The sequence below is a fragment of the Buceros rhinoceros genome, unplaced genomic scaffold, assembly GCF_000710305.1.
Source record: "Buceros rhinoceros silvestris isolate BGI_N320 unplaced genomic scaffold, ASM71030v1 scaffold4559, whole genome shotgun sequence".
Lineage (NCBI taxonomy): Eukaryota > Metazoa > Chordata > Aves > Bucerotiformes > Bucerotidae > Buceros > Buceros rhinoceros.
Genome location: NW_010431942.1, coordinates 688 through 20,300, shown reverse-complemented (window position 1 = coordinate 20,300; position 19,613 = coordinate 688). Strand labels below are relative to the sequence as shown.

Here is a 19,613-nt window from a genome sequence, read left to right as displayed (position 1 = left end):
CAGGCCTGGCACCCTGCACGCCGTGGTGGGCCGGCCGGCTCCGCGGAGAACTGCCCCCGCGGCCAGCAGGCTGTCGGACCGCCCTGTGCTCGGCGCCCCGCGGGGAGCGGGAGCCCGCTCCGCAGGCAAGGTTGGTCTGTTTCCAGCCCCGCTCCTGCTGCGGTGTGACACTGATCTGTGATGCCCATACCACAAAATCTAAATTCTTACCCCTTGCCTGCGTTCCTCTTCCTTGACAAGCCTCACAGCAGTTAGCTACAATCCTGCAGATGCAGGGTTCTATTGTTCTGTTAATGTTTGTTTTTAATTATAAACAAAAATTAACATCAAAGGGTAAACTGATGAGAGCATTCTCTCTTACTTGGTCCTGGAGCGACTTTCCATACGTGCTCAACCTCATTTCTTCTGTTGGTGCTGACGCAACTGATTAGGCAATGTCCATGTTTTACAATAGCAATCAGCAATTAATACAAATAATACAAGTGCAGTTACCTGTAGGCTGGATAAACGAGTACAGTGCTGCACCCGTCAGTGGGGACCATCCTCTAAAGCTGTGGCATCAATTTTGAACTGTAAATATTTGTGTTTCCAAGCCAGCCTCGTTTTCTCCAGTTAGTACATGTAACTTCTGTTGGTGCTGTTTACGCTCTTTCCAGAATCCCATGGATGCTCTTGAAATCTCTGTGTCTTCTATTAACATGTGATTTTCCTCCCCCATTAACTCCAAAGGCATTTTTAAAATTTAGAGGATCAAACCAGTATTTAGTTGTATCATGCTTTGTTTTTACAAGTCTCTTCATCTCCTGCAAACACAATATATTTGCAGTAATGGAGGGGAAAATAACTTCCTAAATACCACTCAACTACAAAAAAGCTGATACCACACACATAACCGTTGCTGTTCTCCTCTCTTCTTGGCAGCTGTTATTTTGTGCATGGACTGCACCTCCGATACCGTTGTGTTTAATCCCACAGACATGACATAGTGATGACGCTCTGCAACGGGAAGTGCAGCCCGGCTGGTACATCAGCTGGCAACACCCCGTAGCCAATGTTGTCGCCGACAGTAAATGGTAGTGACCGGACAGGACACAGACATCTCGTGACATCTTGTTCGTGAAAGTTATTCACGTGGCCTGCTATGTCTCGGCTCTGGTGGTCTTGTTACCATTCTTAGTCAGTCATTTATCCTGAAAACAAAGATTATGTCTGTGGTATCTTGCTCCATGTTAAGAGGTTTATATGTCGTACACTGTGCACAAGTACCTTGTGCTTATATGGGGTTTGTGGTGCTGAATCGCGAGACATATTTGTGTAGACATGCTGAACGTGAGGCTGGCGGTGGAATAACCAGTGACGTGAAGCACCTCCCCGCAATGGGGAAAGAGCCGCTTCAGACACGTTTCGCTCCTAAGCACTCACTGTACAATCATCTCCTCTCCTGCTACACTGACATATATTTTCTCCAGATGTCACTGCGAGGAACAGTGCAGTCCATCCACCACACAGGCTTTTATCAGTGCTAAGCTTTCCTTGCGTTGTACGTATCTGCTCCAGGATTTGATGCGATGTAACTACAGCATTTTTAGCGGGCACACTGTTGACCCAGCAGCACCGATGATAGTAACAAGCCCTGCTTCCTTTTACTTTCCCACCTTTAGGCACTTCACTGGGCTGTCACGTGCGCTTGACCTGTCTTCTAGGGGCCTAGAGGCATCTGCCTTTGACCTGATTTTAAGTAATGCCTCTCCAGTTTGGACTTTGAATGTTGCCATATCTTCTCATAGCAGTTTTCTGCAGGGAACTTAACGTTCTTTATGTTGGGCCTCGCAAAGACAACAGTTGAGCTCCATCCTTAATGACATTAGTGTCCAAAAGTAATGGCCTTGGAAGGAGGGGGGGAAACATTCTCATTTTCGTTTGAGACCTAGATCAGATGTCTGTCAATGCCAGAGGAAGCTGTTTTGCCTGCAACCTTTCAAATGGTTTATTTTAAAGCCCAGCTTGTTCTTTCTTGTTGTCCAGAGGCCTGGGAATGATACTGCATACACCGACCACCCTGTCTGGGTGCTCTGAGATGCCAGCTGCCTAACATCTCCCATGATGGGGGGGCTTTGACCAGCATCACATATCCGCTGAGTTCCGTGTCAGGTAAACATTATCTTAACAGCAGCAACTTCATACAAAACTTTCATCTATCCTGAAAATACCTCTGTCACTACTAAAAAGTATCTCTGTCCTGCTTTGATTTGTGTAGTTTAATAATATATAAATATATAATTTTCCTGGTTTTGCTGGGACAGAATCCTAGGGCTGCCATGGTCTGCTGGCCGTTAGCAGTTTGGTGTCAGCTGGGGCAGCTGACCTGAGCTGGCCGCAGGCGTATCCCACACCGTAAACATCATGCGCAGTATAAAGGGGAAAGTTTGCTGAGCAGAGGGGCTTGGCCTTGGCTTTCTGAGGGAACCGGGGTTGTTTAGCCTGGAGAAGAGGAGGCTCAGGGGAGACCTTACTGATCTCTACAATTACCTGAAAGGAGGTTGTAGTGAGCAGGGGTTGGGCTCCCATGTGACAAGTGACAGGACTAGAGGAAATGGCCTCAAGTTGTGCCAGGAGAGGTTTAGGTTGGATATTAGGAAGAATTTCTTCACCAAAAGGGTTGTGAAGCACAGGCACATTCTGCCAAGGAAGGTGGTGGCATCCCCTTCCCTGGAAGTGTTTGAAAGACACGTAGATGTGGTACTGAGGGTCTTGGTTTAGGGACTCTGGCAGTGCCGGGTGTATGACTGGACTCAATCTTAAAGGTCTTTTCCAACCAGATGAGTCTGGTTCTGTGAATTGACTGCTCCAGGGGTGGAAACACAGTCCTACAATTTGCCATGGATTGAATCAGTCTACACTAGGAAAGGTTGGAGCTCCTGACCATTTGCAGTGTATTGATGACATCATTGCATGGGGTAATACCGTGAAAGAAGTTTTTGAGAAAGGGGAGGAAGTAATACAAATTCTTCTGAAAGCTAGTTTTGCCATCAAAAGAGGTCAAGGAACTTGCACCAAAAAATCCAGTAATTAAATGGCAAGATGGGCATTGCCAAATCTTGATAGGGGTGATTAACAAAATAACAGCTAGGTCTCTACCAACTAATAAGAAGGTTACACAAGTTTCCTTGGGTGTTGTGGATTTCTGGTGAATTAATATTCCAGAATATGGTCAGATTGTGAGTCCTCTCTATGAAGCGACTTGGTAAAAGAACAATTTTAAATGGAGCCCATCAATAGGCCTTGGAAAAAATCAGGAAAGAAATTGTTTATGCAGTAGCCCTTGGTCCAGTCCAGACAGGTCAAGATGTTAAAAATGTGCCCTACACTGCAGCTGGGGAAAATGGCCCTACCTGGAGTCTCTGGCAAAAGGCACCAGGAGAGACTTGAGGCTGGCTCCTAGGAAATGAGCATACAGAGGATCCGAGGCTGCTGCACTCATACTGAAACAGATTCTGGCAGCATACGAGGGAAGGCGTTCAAGCTGCTCCCATTGCCAGTGTTGAACTGGATGTTTAAAAGGAACACTCCCTCCACACTTCATGCAACTGATGCTACGTGGAGTTAAGTGGGTCAAGTTGGTCACTCAGCAGGCTTGAATAGGGAACTCCAATCACCTGGGGATTTTGGAAGGAATCACAAACTGGCTGGAAGGCAAAGATTTTGAAATGTCACCAGGGGAGAACATAATATGTGCTGAAAAGGCTCCACCATACAATAAATTGCCAGCAAATGAGAAGCGACGTGCCGTGTTTCCTCGTGGATCTTGCCATGTTGCTGGCAAACAGTGTGGGTGGCAAGCTGCTGTGTGGAGTCCCACACTACCGTTTGCAGAAGTGGCTAAGGGTGAAGATTAATTGAGTCGATTCGCAAAGGTAAAAGCAATCCAGCTAGCCTCAGACACTGCTGAGTGAGAAATGGCCAGGACTTGATCTGTACACTGATTCATGGATGATGGCAAATAGCCTATGGGAGAAGTTAAAACAATGGAAGGAAAGCAATTGGCAGTGCAGAGACAAAACCCCTCGGGAATGCCCCGCTGTGGCAAGATATTGCTGCCGGGCTAGAGAATCTAGTGGTAAAAGTATGTTGTGTAGATGTCCATGTTCCCGTGAGTCAGACCACTGAGTGTTGGTGTATTTTTCTAGCAGAAATTGGAACTATGAAAATATGCTACTCTCTCTGGGAAACTTAGCAGCCGAACCCAGCTGCAGTGTTATCGTGTGGGAAATACTATCTCTACTGGCCTTGTTTTGGTAGCTTTAATCACAACACTCACCACGTGGGGGTCTAACCCCTTTTATCCAATTATAGTGCTTTAAGAGATGTGTGCTGTCTGTGTGACAGAGTCACTATCCGATCACCATGTAGTTAGTCGGGTGAACAAGAGTCTATAAATTGGGAGGTAATGTAAACAATAAACGGGTCTCGCTGCACACCACATTGGCGTTTGGAGTGATTCATCCCAGCTCCGGATACGAGCTCCGTTTCGTGTCACGACACTGAGGAACATCAAAACCACCAGCAGGTGCACCAGGCTGCTAAGGTTGAAGTATCTCAAGTAGACCTGAATTGGCAGCGTAAGGGTGAATTATTTTAGCTCAGTAGGCCCATGATCCTTCAGGCCATCAAGGCAGAGATGCGACATATAAATGGGTTCGTAACTGAGGGGTGGACTTGACCATGGACACTGTCACAGAAGTGATCTGTGCGTGTAAAACGTGCTGTGATTAAACAAGGCAAATGGTTAAACCCTGTGTAGTATGGGGGCATTGACTGAAATCGAAGTATGGGGAGGCCTGTCAATATGACTATGTCACGCTTCCACAACCATTCCAGCACAGGGTAAATGCCATGTGCTTACTATGGTGACAGCCACTGCTGGATGGCTGGAAGCATATGCTCTGCCCCATGCTACCACCCGTAACACTATTCTGGGCCTTAAAAAGCAAACCCTGCGGCAGCATGGCACCCCAGGAAAAATGGAGTCAGCCAGCAGGACTCCTTTTCGGAACAGCCAGGTGGACACCTGGTACCGAGTGAACGTATCACATCACTGACCACGCACCAGCTGCCGGGGAAGTTGAACAATACAATGGACTATTCAAAATCGAACTCAGAGCAATGGGTGCTGGGACACTTAAAAAGTGGGATGAACGTTTAGCAAAAACTACCTGGTTAGTTGCACCAGTTAATCAAGCTGTCCCTGTTCGGTCAGAATTTCCATGTTCTGTAGAAGGGAATAAAGTTACTGTGGTGCATGTACGGAACGTGTTGGGAAAAACTGCCTGGGTTACTCATGCCTCGAGCCAAGGCAAACCCTTTCATAGGGTTCTATTTGCTCAAGTACTTGGGTGCCCTTGTTAAATAATGCAGGAGGATGGGAAAGTTAGATGTGTACCTCAAGGAGATTTGATTTTGGTTGAGACTAGCCAGAACTTTGAACTGTATGATGCAAATTATTATCTGATACTGCTTGTCACCATTTCTCTAGTTATTCATTACAGTAAGACTCACCCAGATTAATTAAGAATGAAGCCCAGCAACTGGTGCCTCGGCAATTTCCCCAAGATCAGCATCTTCATCACAGATTGTGAACATGGATCACACCAGCTATGCCAGCTCCAGAGACATGGCACATCGTCCTGTTGTGCCCAGCTTTGTCTGACAGAGGGAACCCATGGTTTTGGACCAAATTCAATGAACTTTTTTAGAGAAATAACTCCCAGACCAAGGGACTAATACCTGTGCGTATTGAGACAGCAAGACTAGTAGTGACTTGTGCATGACATAAGCAGTATGGGATAAGGGGTGGATACTGTCCTGGTTCTGCTGGGACAGAATCCTAGGGCTGCCACGGTCTGCTGGCCGTTAGCAGTCTGGTGTCAGCTGGGGCAGCTGACCTGAGCTGGCCGCAGGCTTATCCCACACCGTAAACATCAGGGTCATTATAAAGGGGAAAGTTTGCTGAGCAGAGGGGGGTTTCCTGCTGGGGCTTGGGCTTCTCCTGATCTCGATCCTCCTCCTTCTCTTGAGGACTGCTTTCCTGTTTGTTGTGAGCACTGTAGATTTGCTGGTCTGGGTATAAACTTTGCAGTTAATATTGACGTGGGTATTAGTTTGGTTGTTTTATTAAATCTGTTTTCATGCAAACCTGTGGGTCTCCTCTCCTTTTCCCAGTTCCCCTTCTGGGCTAGGGAGGGGGCACTGGGTGATAGAGCAACTGCTGTAGTTTAGGCTTGGATGTGGGCTAAGTATAGATAGTAATCCACCTGGGGCTAGGTCTAAGGATCATATTTTCTTTGATGTTACAGTGGCAAAAATTCCTCTTCCTAGGCGTTATTGCCTAATTACTCCATAAGCAAAATGGGCCTTTTGTTCTCTGTGTTTTAACTCTTGCTCGAGGTCCCTCCTGCTCCTCCCCGCTAACATCCACAAATTAGAACAATTATTTTCTTTTCAAAAGTTCCTGTTCCTCCTCATTCCTGGTTTTCATTTCCCTTGACTCAACACCAACAGTGCTCACCAGCACTGTTCCTGAGTTTTCGGCAAGGACAACCCTCACACCCCTGCTGTCAACCACAGGCGTCCTCTGGCCCACCAGCTCTCAATGTAGAAGTCCAACTGGGCAGGTCTCAGCTGTGCAGGAGGCAGTGGGGATGAAGACTTTTGCAAAGAGCCCCTCTTTGCCCCATCATGCCCAGACAGACTCCCCGCCTTCTGCTGCACACAAACAGGTGCAGGAATCTGCCTCCGGTCCCCACTCATTAGCCCGAAGGTGTATGTCATCTCCTCCTCCAAAACACAGCCAAGATCCCAAATCTGTGCACAAAATGATAACATTTATTGAAAGAGTAAATTTTTTAATACAAAAGAAAGCTCTGTACATAGTACTGTGATTACTTCCACATCCTTCCAGAAATACAATCCTGGAACCTGGAGGAAAAACAAAAATCCCACACACACTTACGCATACACACACACGCACGCACACACACAACCCCACCCCCATCAAATCAGTAAAATGAACTAAAAATGTCACCACACAATAAAAGCCATTTTATCCCTGATACACAAGTGTTCTTACAAGTCTGCAATTAAATAAAATACACCATTAGCGTTTAACCAGCAGTTGCCTTTGGGGAGCCAGGGAGAAAATGCCGTCAGACACCCTATAGTAGCAGGGGCACTCCTGCAATCCCTGCCCAACGGCTCTGCTCCACAGGGCTAGCACAAGCAAAGCGGAGCAAAGCCAGGCCACGCTGAAGAGCTGGGGCACAGGACAATGCAAACCCAAACCCCATCCTTCTCTCTAGATGAACTCCTAGGAACCCAGCCTTGTTTTGGAAGCATCACTGAGCAGCTTTCATACACCTAGCAGTGGGGCATGGCGCAGCACTCCCACATGCTCAGAGTGCAGGGTACATACCACTCCTAGAGCAAGGATACCAAAAGGGAGGCAGCATGCAAGGTCTCTCTCACGAGATGGGCCACCCCACTCCCCACAAGCTCTCTCTCGAGGCTGCGTAACACTGCGAGCTGAAAGGCTCTTTTGGGAGCTCTTTGCACAGTAAGCACGGAGGGGATCTGTCCGCATCATGCCCACACTAAGCTGTACAGGGAGAACTACAGCCCAGATGATTAGCTAGGAGTTCAGGAGGTTCTGCCTGCACGGTGAGCAGGGAGAGCAGGGGTCAGCCACTCGCCACCCAGGGAGGAGTGGGGATGCCCATATCCCTTAGGCAGTCACAGGTAGCACTGTTCCACGCCAAGAGCAAGTGACAGAACAGCCGTGGGTCCCAGAACCAGAGATGAACAAGGCAGCCATCAGAAAGCCCAGCCCATCTCTGGCTCCTGGGCACGCTGCAAGCCCCTTGCTCCTGAGGGATGGGTTTCCCATTTCTGGAGACCAGCCACTGCTGCGCTTGCCTTCTGCCCATTAACCGTCAGTCCTCAGTACAGGTAAGTGGGAAGCAAACAAACAACCTGCTCAGTTCAGCTTGATCCCTGGCACATGCTGGTGGGCAAAGAGCGTAGCTTAAACGCTAATGCTGAGGAAACATGTCCAAGGTTACAATACAAACTCAAAAGCAAGGCCCCTTTCTTGCCTCCATGCCCACCCACCCCTCTCCCATCCCCCAGTACAAACCCCATGAAAACTGTACAGGAGCCAAACTTTTATTCCTTAAAGAATTACATAAATACTGAGTTTAACACTTAGAAAAATAAAGTAATTTTCTTTTTTTTTTTCTTTTTTTCTCCAAGGCTTCATTTGTTTTTAACTTAAAAAAAAAAGTTAACAGTAGCTGCTTCTTCCCCTAAGGATTCAGCAGCTTCTCCCACTTGCTCACTCTCCCTCCAGGGACGGGGCTAGGTAGCAGAGCCATTCACAGCAACTCCCATGCAGGACCAAGCATGCTCCAGCCCTTCTGCCCCAGCCTTGCTGAGCCTGCAAAGGCAACACAGCTGCTCCTCCATAGCCCAGAAGGGCCTGCAGGTCCCCTGGTGCTTAGAGGAAGAGCCTGCCACCTGCCCAGAAGTTCAGTGCCCTGTGGGCTCTTCCCTTTGACACTTGAGTTGTTTCTCCACCTGGCATCAGACAGAAATTTAGAAAGCGCTAGCTGGAGCTGCAAGGGGTTGTCAGAAAGACCCAGTCTCATTCCTCTGGGTGCACGGAGTCTGCAAGCAATGTGAGGGCTGAAGAGGAGAGTGTGGGTCTGGGCCGGCCATAGAACCTGTCAGGAGCTCTCCAGGGCAACCTTGTGCTCCTGGGCATCCACTGACCACCTCAGCTGTGCAAGGGCAGCCACCAGAGCAGTGCCAGTCGGGCTGCCAATCTGCCAGGCAGCCCACTGAGGAGGCACTGAGGGCACAGGGCTCACTGTAGTGCATATGAGGAGGATGGGGCCACATGCCACAGGCTACGCCCTGCCCGGGCGCACAGGCCCAACCAGAGATGCACCCGCGAGCTGGCCACTTTTTCCTGTCCAGTGCCCAGGGCTAGCTGCTGTGGCCAGGACCTGTCACCCTGACAAAGGCACATTGCTGAAGCCAGCATCACAGCCTCAGCCTGCTCCACTCCGAGCTGTGCCTGCAGGATGGCTCTGGGTCCGAGCTTAGCCCCCTCCCAGAGCTAACACTCGTGGGCAAGGTGACTCGGAGCACCCAGAAGGAGCCAGACCCTGCAGCTGGGAATGGCCCACAGTATTTATTTACAGCACTAAGCAATCCTCCCCTTAAGAGACAAGTTTCTTTGGCTGGCATGAGACAAGCACAGCTATCGCAACATCCAAATGCCCCCAAGCCCTGCATGGTTCCAGCACAGCTCCACCCCAGGTGGGTCCTGCAGCCCCACACGCGTGCCGGGGGGTGGGGGGGTGGGGTGTGCATGTGTGGATGAAGGAAACGTGAAAAGGCAACAATAAATAACTGGTGCAGTCTGTACGAGAAGAAATTGCCACTAGCCCCGGCACTGGCATGACAAGCCAGGGACAGCACAAGGCTAGCAGCAGCAGCCTCTCAGTCATTCTTGGCGCTGTGTGAGGTGTCCAAGTTGACCACCTGCAGCTCTGTCAAGCTGCTGCCACTGCTGCTCTGCTGCCCGATGACAGCCATCTAGAGAGAAAAGGGAGGAGGAAGCACTGGGGGATGGCATGCCCTGAGACCACGTGTGCCATCAGCCAGGACAGCACTGTCCTTTCTGGGCACCAGTCCAAGGAGGGCAAGACTTCCTCACCCAAGGGCGGGTGGCACTGACAGCTTTCCCAGACCTGAGGGCTGGCCCTACCAAAGGTCTTGGGTCTGCCCAGACCCACAAAGGATGTGGAGGCAGGGGCAGAGCAAGGACACCCCCCGAATAGCTGCGAGTACCACTCTGCACCTACCTGGTGAAGCTGGACAGCTGAGACTGGGATCTGAACAGTGCCTGATGGGGCTGTTAGGAACACTTGGGGGACGCCACCTGCCACAAAGAGAGAGCACAAATGACACCATCCCTCAAACAGTGCTCCCCCATGGGTCCTTTCTCTAAGCTCCATGGAGCTCAGAGTCAAGGATGAAGGTGCCTATTTACGTGCACGGAGGCATCCCGGGAGGGGATGCAATAGTTTTCCAAATGCTGGGAGAAGCAGGCACAAGCCCTGAATACAGGTCTTGCCTGCAAGTCTTCATGCTGCTATGTCCCCTCACGCAACCACATGGCCTCTCCAGAATCTCCTAGCTCCCTCCGCTGACTGCCCCACATGCCACCCATCCCAGCAACCCTAACCCTCTTCCCCCAGCAAAAGGCTCAAGCAATTCTTTGCACAGGAGAATGGCAGGATCTAAAACCACACATCAAGCATCACCTTTGCCAGCCTCTAGGACTGCTTAGAAGAAAATTCTTTGAAATTAATACACATCATAAATACATGCAAGACAAGAAAAAAAAATCAGGGTGTCAGGGAATTTAAGGGCGCGCTGACCCAGACAGCTGTCTTACCCTGATCCTGGACCTGGCTGTGGGACACCTGCATCGCTGAGGGTGCCTGTGAGAAAGCGTTGAGGACTGCAAGTCCACCGTCTGCAAGGCCAGATGTGGGTGCATACATCACCGCATGTGGGCTGGGGTACATCATGTGGCCACCCACAGTGGTTGGCACAGGCGATGTCATGATGGTCGCCGGGAGGGTCACTGGCACCAAGACAGACTACATGTGAGCCACACGAAAGGAGTCTGCCACACTCGCGTCTGCTCAGCACCCCTCCCTTGGCCACCCTTGGCATGCTGTCCTGAAGCAGCAGATGCGTGGAGATATCCATCTTGTTCTCCCAAGCTCTTGGGGGAAAAGCCAAGAGGAACAAAAGGAACAGGCAGGAGAGCACAAACCTCTCCGTTCTTGAGCGAGTATGAGAGGGCAGAAAAGCATGGTACCAAGTATCACAGGACTGAACTAAACTTGAGATACAAGTTTCCTGATGGAGATTTAATAAAGCTGTTGAACTGGATTCAGCCTGCACCAGGCACCTGAACTCAGATTTGCTGACAACAGAGGTGTCTTCGATACACACAGTAAAAATCTCAAGTGGATGTGAGACCATGCCTTGTGCTCAGGGCAGTGCTGGCTCACTAAGAAATCATCCGAGAACTGCGCAACCTGTTCCCAGCTCCATGCTGCAAGAGTAGGTGATGGATCTGGAGAGGCTCTGAAATGCCTTGTAAGGTGCCCTATGCACAGCAGCATCTACTTAAGATACATCAGAGCACAAGGGCTGGCGACAGGGAAGCTTTCAGGAAGGGTGAGATACAGCTGGTGTGAAGGATCCTGGGCAGGGAACGGGCACGAGGTCTGTTGGTGCAGGTGGTTATCAGCCGTAGTTAAGAAGGAAGACAGAACACGGTTACCATAATATTCCACTTACCTGTTCCGCTGGAAGAGGTCTGGTTAAGGTCAGTGCTGCTGTCACTAGAGGGAGACGTCTGCTGCGGTGCCTGGTGCACCTGGATCGTCTGGACTGGGACTTGCTGAGCCATAGTACCACCTGGGGAGAGAGGAGCCCGTGAGCCCGAGCCACGTGAAAGCTCCCAGCCCTGCGGGCACATTCAGCAGAGCTGCGCTGCCACGGGGAAGGCAAGCCAAAAGCAGCATGTGGCAGGAACCAGGCCCTGTCCCAAAACCTGCTCTTTCTTGGCATGTGAGGGCCAAGGAGGGGTTAGGTGGCCTACAGGGCTCCAGAGAGAAAAGAAAAGACCACAGCAGTTTTTGTCCACCTCCCAGACATAGTTTAGGAATGTCAGGAGTCCTCCTCCCCATTCCTGGCTCCGCCAAGGCACAGCACAGACGACATTGAGAGGAGAGAGTATAGAACATGCTCCCAGCACTACCCATGCTCAGCCAGCCCTGCAAGGATCATCTCACTGCCTCGAGCAGAACAGAGCTCAAATGCCCAGGCCAGCTGGGCCCCACTGCCTTCACACTCTGAAGCCCAGCTCCATCCACCTTTCTTTCTCCCTCCACCACAGGGCGCTCACATAACAGCTATCTCACCCAGCTTGTGATCTCAAGGACATCACAATGCCCTGCGCAGGGACTGAAGACCACTGCACCAAAAGGTGTGCATCCCAGAGCTGCAGGGGCACAGCCACACAGCCTCTGGCCCAGCCACTTGATGCAAAGCTCTGTGGTTCGCCCGTCCTAGAAAGCTCCCCTCAGGCTCAGGTCCTGTCTCCAAGAGGGAAGAGTAAGGGATACCAGAGAGCAGGAATCACCAGCCGCCTTGCTCAGACAGGTTATCTCCCCACGTATCGCACCAGAGACACACATCCATTACTCTGCTAGGTCCTCCAGATCACAAGAAAAACCCAGTCCCCTTGCCTAGGATCATGCTGTCTACCAGGACCCATAGGAGCCATAAGGGCTCCAAGAGAGCACACAGGCTGTCAGACTCATCACCTTGAGCACAAACAGGTAGGACACAAGAAATACTGTTTCACTCTCAGTGCTGGTCCTCAGATGGTGGCTGCCCCAGCCTAGCCCTGCTCTAAAACTCCAGTCCTAGTACAACACCTAGAAAGCCTTGACTCAGTGCCACAAGAAATTCCTACAGAGGACGATGCGCACAAGGCAGCACAGTAGCACCACTCCCTCCTCTGCTCGAGGTCTCTCTTAGATCTCTCCTCCGCACTGTGGTTCAGTGACTGACTGTAGATCCAAATACAAAAACAAGGACAGCTGCTCAGACCCGAACGACAGAGCTCAGAAAACATCCATTAGAGCCTGAGCCCCTGCGATCTCCTTCCATCAGCTCTCCTAGCATCACAGTTCAGCCGCAGCACAGCTGCATTTGCTAGCTGTAGGGCAAATCCTGAGGCAGGAGACCGACAACCCGCTGCCTCCCTTGGTCTGTATCCCCCATGATGCTGCTCCTGCCCATGCCAAGTATTCTGTGCCCAGTCTTCCCATCTCTCCCCCACAGCCGCAGCCAGGGTGCCCTGTGCTCTGCCTCATCTGTGCTCCCACCTCAGCTGAGGGTCAGCTCTCTGGTTGGGACCAGGGCCATCGCAGATGCCTCCATCCCCCCACCTCCAGCAAGTGGAGGAGAAGCGAGTGCTGACCTGTCAGCGACACGATCTGCCCTTCAGCTCTGGCACGAAAGCGGAGGACTGTGTGCTGTGCCTGCTGCAGCTGTCTAGCCATACCTGTGACCCCCTGGCCCTGCTGGCTGGGAAGAGCCAGGGAGCGAGGCTGTAACTGAGTTAGGGGAATGGTAGGAGTCCCCAGGGAAAGGGAAGCACCTGCCAAAAGGAGGGAGAAAGAAAGGCTTTGTCACCACCAGCTCTTTTCACTCCCTCCAGGCTTCTTGGTGCTGCCCTGGGGTCCCAGCTCAGCTGCCTGCCACCACACCCTTCCCAGCACCAGGGCCAGCTAGAAGCACCCTAAGAGAAATAGTCACTACATGACCCTTCTCCAGCCACTGGCCTGGCTGAACTTGAGCAAGAAATCCCAGCCAGGGTCACCCGACGGCACCAATCTCTCTGCTTCCTGCTGCCACTTGGTCTCCTCTCCTCTAGACAGGACAGCAACACACTCTAGGTGAAGAGACAGATAGATGCAGTCCTCAGTCCCTAAAGGCACTGACCTGACATGAGGGTGAAGCCAGTGGGGAGCGGCATGAGGCCCCCAGATGTCACTGCACTGGCTCCAGTAGTCTTCAGCACGGTCCCGTTGGCACTGGTGACGGCATTGGGGCTGATGCTGGCAGACACTGGCGCCAGGTAATTAGTGATGGGGAATGACGGGCCACTGCTGACCTGCATGGAGGTTGAGGTGGTGGGGGCTGTCTGGATGGTGGACGTTGTCCCTGGCAGGTTGGTGACAGCGAACACAGGCTTCAGTGCGTCCTGGAAAAGGAGAAATTGTGACAACTCAGACGAGCCCTTGGATCTGGTCAACATCTGCCCACAAGACCAAAGCAGGCTCCACAGGTTGCACCCCCGTGCTAAACCATGCTAAACCCCCTGGCAGCACACAGAGCAGAGCCAGAGCAGCAGAGAGGAGCTGCTGGTACAAACCTGAGGAGACTGCCAAGTAACGTGGCATGAGGAGAGCTGGAGAGAGCTCAGTGTAAGCCTTGGATATAAGCTCAGGGCCACACAAGTCCCCTGAGAGACTTTCCTGCAAGACACCAGGGGATGAAGCAACCCTTCCCTCCCCCATGAGTTCCGACACCCTCAAGAAGAGAACAGACACTTTTTCGTTTTTTTTAAGGACGTTCCTGCAAGACGCGAGGGGATGAAGCAACCCTTCCCCTCCCCATGAGTTCCGACATCCTCCAAGAAGAGAACAGCCTCTTTTTGGCACTTAACAGGCAAAAACAGTCCTTGCAGGCACAGACGTATAGACAAATACACTGACTCCTGTCAGGAACACACACCTCTTATAGCAGGAAACACATGGCAAAGAACAAGCTGAGAACTGGCTCTTAAAGGAAGCTGTACACTGCAGGCATCAAGGGAGAGGCGAGCAAGCCAAGCCCAGCCCTGACAGATGCTCTGGCAGGCCCTGGAGCGAAAGGGAGAACCTGGCCAGGGGAAGCACCCATTTGCCAGTCCCCTAGCAGGAGATGGGCATCAGACAATTGTTTCCAAGGGACCCTGCCTGTCAGCTACCGCCAGCGTGCACCACGGTCCTGCAGAGAGCACTGAAGCGCTCTGCCTGCCTGTGTACAGGGCTGCTAGGGAAGCTGTGCAGCAGAAGGAAAAGGGTCTTGTGCCGGGCCAACGCTAGCCTGAGAGGCAGCCTCCTGGGTCTAGGAACAAGGGAAGAACGTGTACTCCTGGCTGCAGGGCACCGAACATCCCAGTTTTCACAGAACGTGGCTGGACACGGCGTGGATCTGCAGGAACAGCCGAGCTGTCTCTGGCAGGCACACCTCCCTTAACAGGCCACCTTTCCCCAAACCCGCTTTCGAATACCCAGGTCTCCATGGCTTCTCCCCTGCCGTGCTCAGCTGGCCAAGAGTAGCTTGGCAAATCCACTGATGCACGGGAGACCATGTCACAGGCCACAGGGAACTTGCTGTCCCTGTGTTCCGTGCCACAGCTGCCATCACGCCTGGGAAGAGTTAAGGCTGCCTCACTCCCACCCCTCCCACTGCAGGCTGGTGGGCCCAGCTCTCCCACGTGCTAAGCCTTGCTCCCAGCTTGTCAAGCTGCCAGGAATAGGGAATTCACAGCTCAACAAACAGCTAAAAAAGGGAAGGCAGCCCATTTTGGACAGGGGGAGCCAATCCCAGGCACTCAGCTCTGCCCCAGAGCCCGGGGAGGGAGGAGAGCACAGCAGTCCCTCAAGTTGGAATTAGAAGAGGATATGATAACAGAGCAGAGACACTTTCCATTAGCTCAACCACAAACTCCTGCCATCCCACATGAGATAGGGAGGCTGTGGGCGCCCTCCCCATGTGGGTGACAGGGCAGAGCTTCCCCCAGTCCACCAGGCCACGGGAGCCATAGCAGAGCAGGGAGAGTCCTGTTGCCAGCTGGAAAAGCCAGGTTCCCTCATCTCAAGATGCAGCCCTGAAGCTGTTACACCCCTGAGATACAGTCACCAGGAAGCCAGGGCATTTAATATCCCCCACACTCCATACCTTCAGGGCTGGAGGACGCATCCCAAAAGATTCACAGCACCCTACACAGAGGGACTCCCAGGATTCCCTAGAAGCACAAGGGCAAACCTCAGTATGATCAGAACAGCAAAGGTGCTTGGGAGGGATGCTGTGCCAGCAGGCTTGAACCATGCATGCCCCATCTCTGCTCTCCCTGCTCTGCTAGAGGTGAGACTCAAGGTTCCTCCCACCTTTGCTGTGTTTCTCTTGAGCTATAGCTAGAGCTCCAGCTCCCAGTACAGAAAGACAGCTGGGAGAGACCTTGAGGTTGGATACCTGTTGCCTTCTCCCCATACCTGTCTGGAATGCCTCAGAGCCCCGGGACACCTTGGCTCTTCCCAGCGCCCTGCAAAGCTCAGACTACATGCACATGCCAGTCTTCAACAGCAGCCAAGTCATAGGTTCCCTTCAGCAGAGATAACCCGGGGGCAGCGAACCAGCCCTGAAGCAGCACGGCAGCACTGAAGGCCCTTCCCTTCCTGATCCACCTGCACATTCATCTCATTCCCCACCACAGCTCACTGCGGACTTCAGTTTGCAGGGCACTCGGCACTGGGGCAATCAATACCGGGGAGAGCTGGAACATAGTGGCAGATGTCTGCACAGACCAGATGTCACCGTGAATGCTTCATAAATGCTACACGGTATGAATGGACCACAGGACACGGCCCAGGCCATCTGATGACCATCCTGGACCTCAGTAGGATCCTGGGGACAGAAATGATCCCACTCCACAGCTTCGGTAAGCTGCCTAGGACAATGCTCTTCAGCATGGCCCAGACCACCCAAGCCAGCATTATTACACAGATGTTGCAGAACAACTGGCCTTAGAGGTACATGGGAAATCCCAGTCTGCTCTCCAACACCTGGTCTGCATTCCAGATCGGGCAGAAAGTCCCACCTTTCCCCCACCCCAAAAAGACGTGACCGGATCAGGACTACTCCAACGCTCTCACGCCAATCTAGAGCCCCTCCAAAATCCTCTCCCCCACATAACCACACCCAGGAGATTACGTGAGGTCACTGTGTCCTTCGGGGCTCACAAAAGATCAGACAAGTAAGCGTACAACAGTATCGCTCTGAGGATTATAGCTGCTGTCCTGAAAGCCCAGCATACCCCAGACTGAGCTGCAGTCCAAGCTCAGCTCTGTGTCAGGCAGTTTGGGTTTGGCACAGCAGGAGCATCTCATAGTTGCTGCTGGTTGTAGGACAAAGGAACACCAGCGGGCTGCTGACTGCAGGTAACAGTCTGACTGCATCGCTGCCTGCTCTGCTGTAGCAGCTGAACACAAGCAGATTTTCTCCAGTAGGGCACATATAACCCATAACCCAGCCCTGTGTTACCACCCACCCCTCAGCAAGGATTCCAGCCACCTAACATGGTGCACCCACAAGCGACCTTCATCCTCAGAGGGCTTCTTGGGTCTGCCTGAATTAGGCTGATCTCTGCCAGAGCACAAAACCAGGCTTCCAGCCCTGCACAAGGCACATCAGGACTGGGTAGGGTCAGGGTAGGGCTGTTTCCAGCCCCAGGGTTTGCCATAATAAGAAACCTCAGCAGGCCAGGAGGTAAGTTTAGCTGGAAGACAGGGTCGTAGGGCTGTCAAGCAGAAGACAGTCCTACACCAAATGCTGGCTGTGGCACCACCCCTCCCGAGTACTGGGATGGAGCTTGCAGGGCAGAGAGAAGTTCTGTTAAGATCTCTTCTGCAGAGTAGCTGACCCCCAAAAGCATACTTTTTCCGTAAGGGAAAAATCTTAGGGACATGACATGGACAAGCCTCACACCAGGGACATGTCAGCTGCCACATATGGCACTTCCTGTGCCTTCAAATTACTCCAGGCACAGGTTATTTGTCTCATTACAAAACATCCACAGAACTTGCTTTTTCATCCAGGAGAAGCCCAAAAGACACAAGTCCTTACAAACAGAGACTGCACAAGGTAGAACTTGCTGGTGGCGGTGGGCTCCTTTGCCTCCTGAAAGGGCTAGCGTAGCTCACACTAGGAATCAGAGGCACCCAGGGAATATGCCAAACTGGGACAAGCAGGACTGTTACTGGGCTCCCATCAGTGGGAAGCCTTCCCAGGGACTCTTCTGGGCTCCAGAACAGAGCTCTCCAGCCAGAACGCCTTGGCCCACCACAGCATCTCTTCCTGCAGTGATCTCCGGGGCTGGATGATATTTCTCAGGGCTCAGGAGCAATAAGCTTTTGCTTGTGTGGCACTGCACGCACGTGGGGAAGAGGGCACGGAAGAATCACGGCTGCCGGGAGTACTACGACCAGAGCTGTTGGGCTGCCACAGGATACAAAAAACACAGCTGAGCACTTCTGCAGCCCCAGACAACATCCTGGGCGTGCCTCAGCGCTGCACTCACTGCCTTTGGGATTACAGTTCGCAGATCTAAAACACCCTTCTCCAGGTTCTCTCTGCTTAATGTTTTGCGGCTACTGTATGGCAAGGATGCTGCTGCGGCTCGCGTACGGTTGGCTGAAGGGCGCCTAGAGCAAGGCTACAGTTCATCCGGAAGGTTGCTTTTGCAGCAAGGCCAGTACCCATGCCACAAGCACGGGTCCAGCAGAGCTGCAGCAACTCACAGCACCCAACAACACTCCATGCCTGCTGGGAAGCTGTGGCACAGCCCCCAGTTCAGCACGTCATCCCAGCCACGCACCACAAACGCCCCTGACTCCCATCTCCGAGCACCTGCAGACCCATGCACCAGGTGCAAAGGAAGCAGCAGGTAAACAGGAGCCAGTTTTCTTGCAACAGTTCCAGGGAACAGCACCAAGGAACGCAGGGACAAGACAGGGCCATTCCAGCAGAAAAAGGGCCGTTGCCTGACTCTGCCCCCGCAGGCAGGCCCTCTTCAGTACCCTGCGAGACCGGCCACAAGTGACACAGGCAGGCAAGTGCCAGCACCTGCAGGCACACCAGGCAGAGAGCAGAAACAGTCTATCCAGCCAAATGTTTCCATTCCCGATGTCCTCCCTGCCCCCTTCCAAAAGAGCACCAAAGCAAGAGACAGCTGCAGCTTATAAGGAATGTGAGGGGCCCTGCCAGGGACTCTGGCGAGGGAAACCAAGCCTTATAAGGCAATGGAGGCAGAATCAAATTTTTATCAATGAGTGCAAGAGCATGGAGACGCCCAGAGAGAGATAACAGCACTGAGAGCTGGCCAGAGGGGTGGTCTAGACCAGTGGGGAGCCCCACTGCAAAGGACACCTGCCACCCACTTCCCTCCCCGTTCAAATCACCACTACCACCAGAGAAATGAAGGAGCCATCCACAGCATGAGCTCGCTGGAGTCACAGCAAAAGGGGACCTGTTCCCAGCTTCCCAAGCTGCCACTGAAGAAGGGCAGGGGATGATGAGGACTCTCAGCACAGCCCCACAGACACAGCCTGTGCCCCTCAGGGTGCCCAGGCATGCAGCGGAGCACACGAACATTACCTTGGTTTCCCCACTGCTGTCTGACTCAGACACCTGGTAGGTGAGGTCCGTCTCCTCAAAGCCTGTGGCGCTCATACGCTGGTCAGTAGTCGGGTCCGAGCGTGGAGGCGAGTCTGGTGAGTTGAGGCACGTTTGGATCAATGCCTTTCCTGTCTCACTGGTAATCATGGGCTGCAGCTTCCGTGTGGCAAATGTGTACACATGGCCCGTCTCGCTGGCTACCAGCAGCAGGACTTGAGTGCCAGTCAGTGTGGAAAGCTCATAGGCCTACCAGCAGCACAAGAGAAGAACAGGGATTCACAGATGGCAGGGACACATACGGTGCAAGACAAGAGTCCCTGGCACATCCCTGCACTCCCAGCACGGCCCTCCCTTTTGTTTACACCAGCTCAGGCTCTCTGACATCCCTGAGGAGCTGTGACCTCTAAAATCAACTCAAGATTAGCTTTCTACAGGTTGAAGTGCCCCATGCTGTG

General features: G+C 52.3%; 1 protein-coding gene across 1 annotated transcript; it reads right to left on the bottom strand.

Moving 5' to 3' along the window:
* Positions 1–9,355: 9,355 nt before the first annotated feature.
* Positions 9,356–19,400, bottom strand: SRF (serum response factor (c-fos serum response element-binding transcription factor)). The gene is made up of 6 exons (XM_010143572.1): positions 19,138–19,400; positions 13,657–13,918; positions 11,440–11,559; positions 10,520–10,711; positions 9,924–10,000; positions 9,356–9,654 (listed from the first exon to the last, which is right to left on the bottom strand). Exons 1-6 carry the CDS (start codon positions 19,303–19,305, stop codon positions 9,559–9,561), a joined length of 915 nt encoding a protein of 304 aa, XP_010141874.1. The 5' UTR covers positions 19,306–19,400; the 3' UTR covers positions 9,356–9,558.
* Positions 19,401–19,613: the final 213 nt, after the last annotated feature.

Excerpts from the sequence above, each read along its gene's own strand:
- SRF (XM_010143572.1), bottom strand. The coding sequence starts at position 19,305 with ATGATTACCAGTGAGACAGGAAAGGCATTGATCCAAACGTGCCTCAAC. Across the intron at positions 10,712-11,439 it reads GACCTCTTCCAGCGGAACAG|TGACCCTCCCGGCGACCATC; the intron begins GTAAGTGGAATA and ends TCTTGGTGCCAG. Across the intron at positions 10,001-10,519 it reads CAGCCAGGTCCAGGATCAGG|GTGGCGTCCCCCAAGTGTTC; the intron begins GTAAGACAGCTG and ends TCTTTGTGGCAG.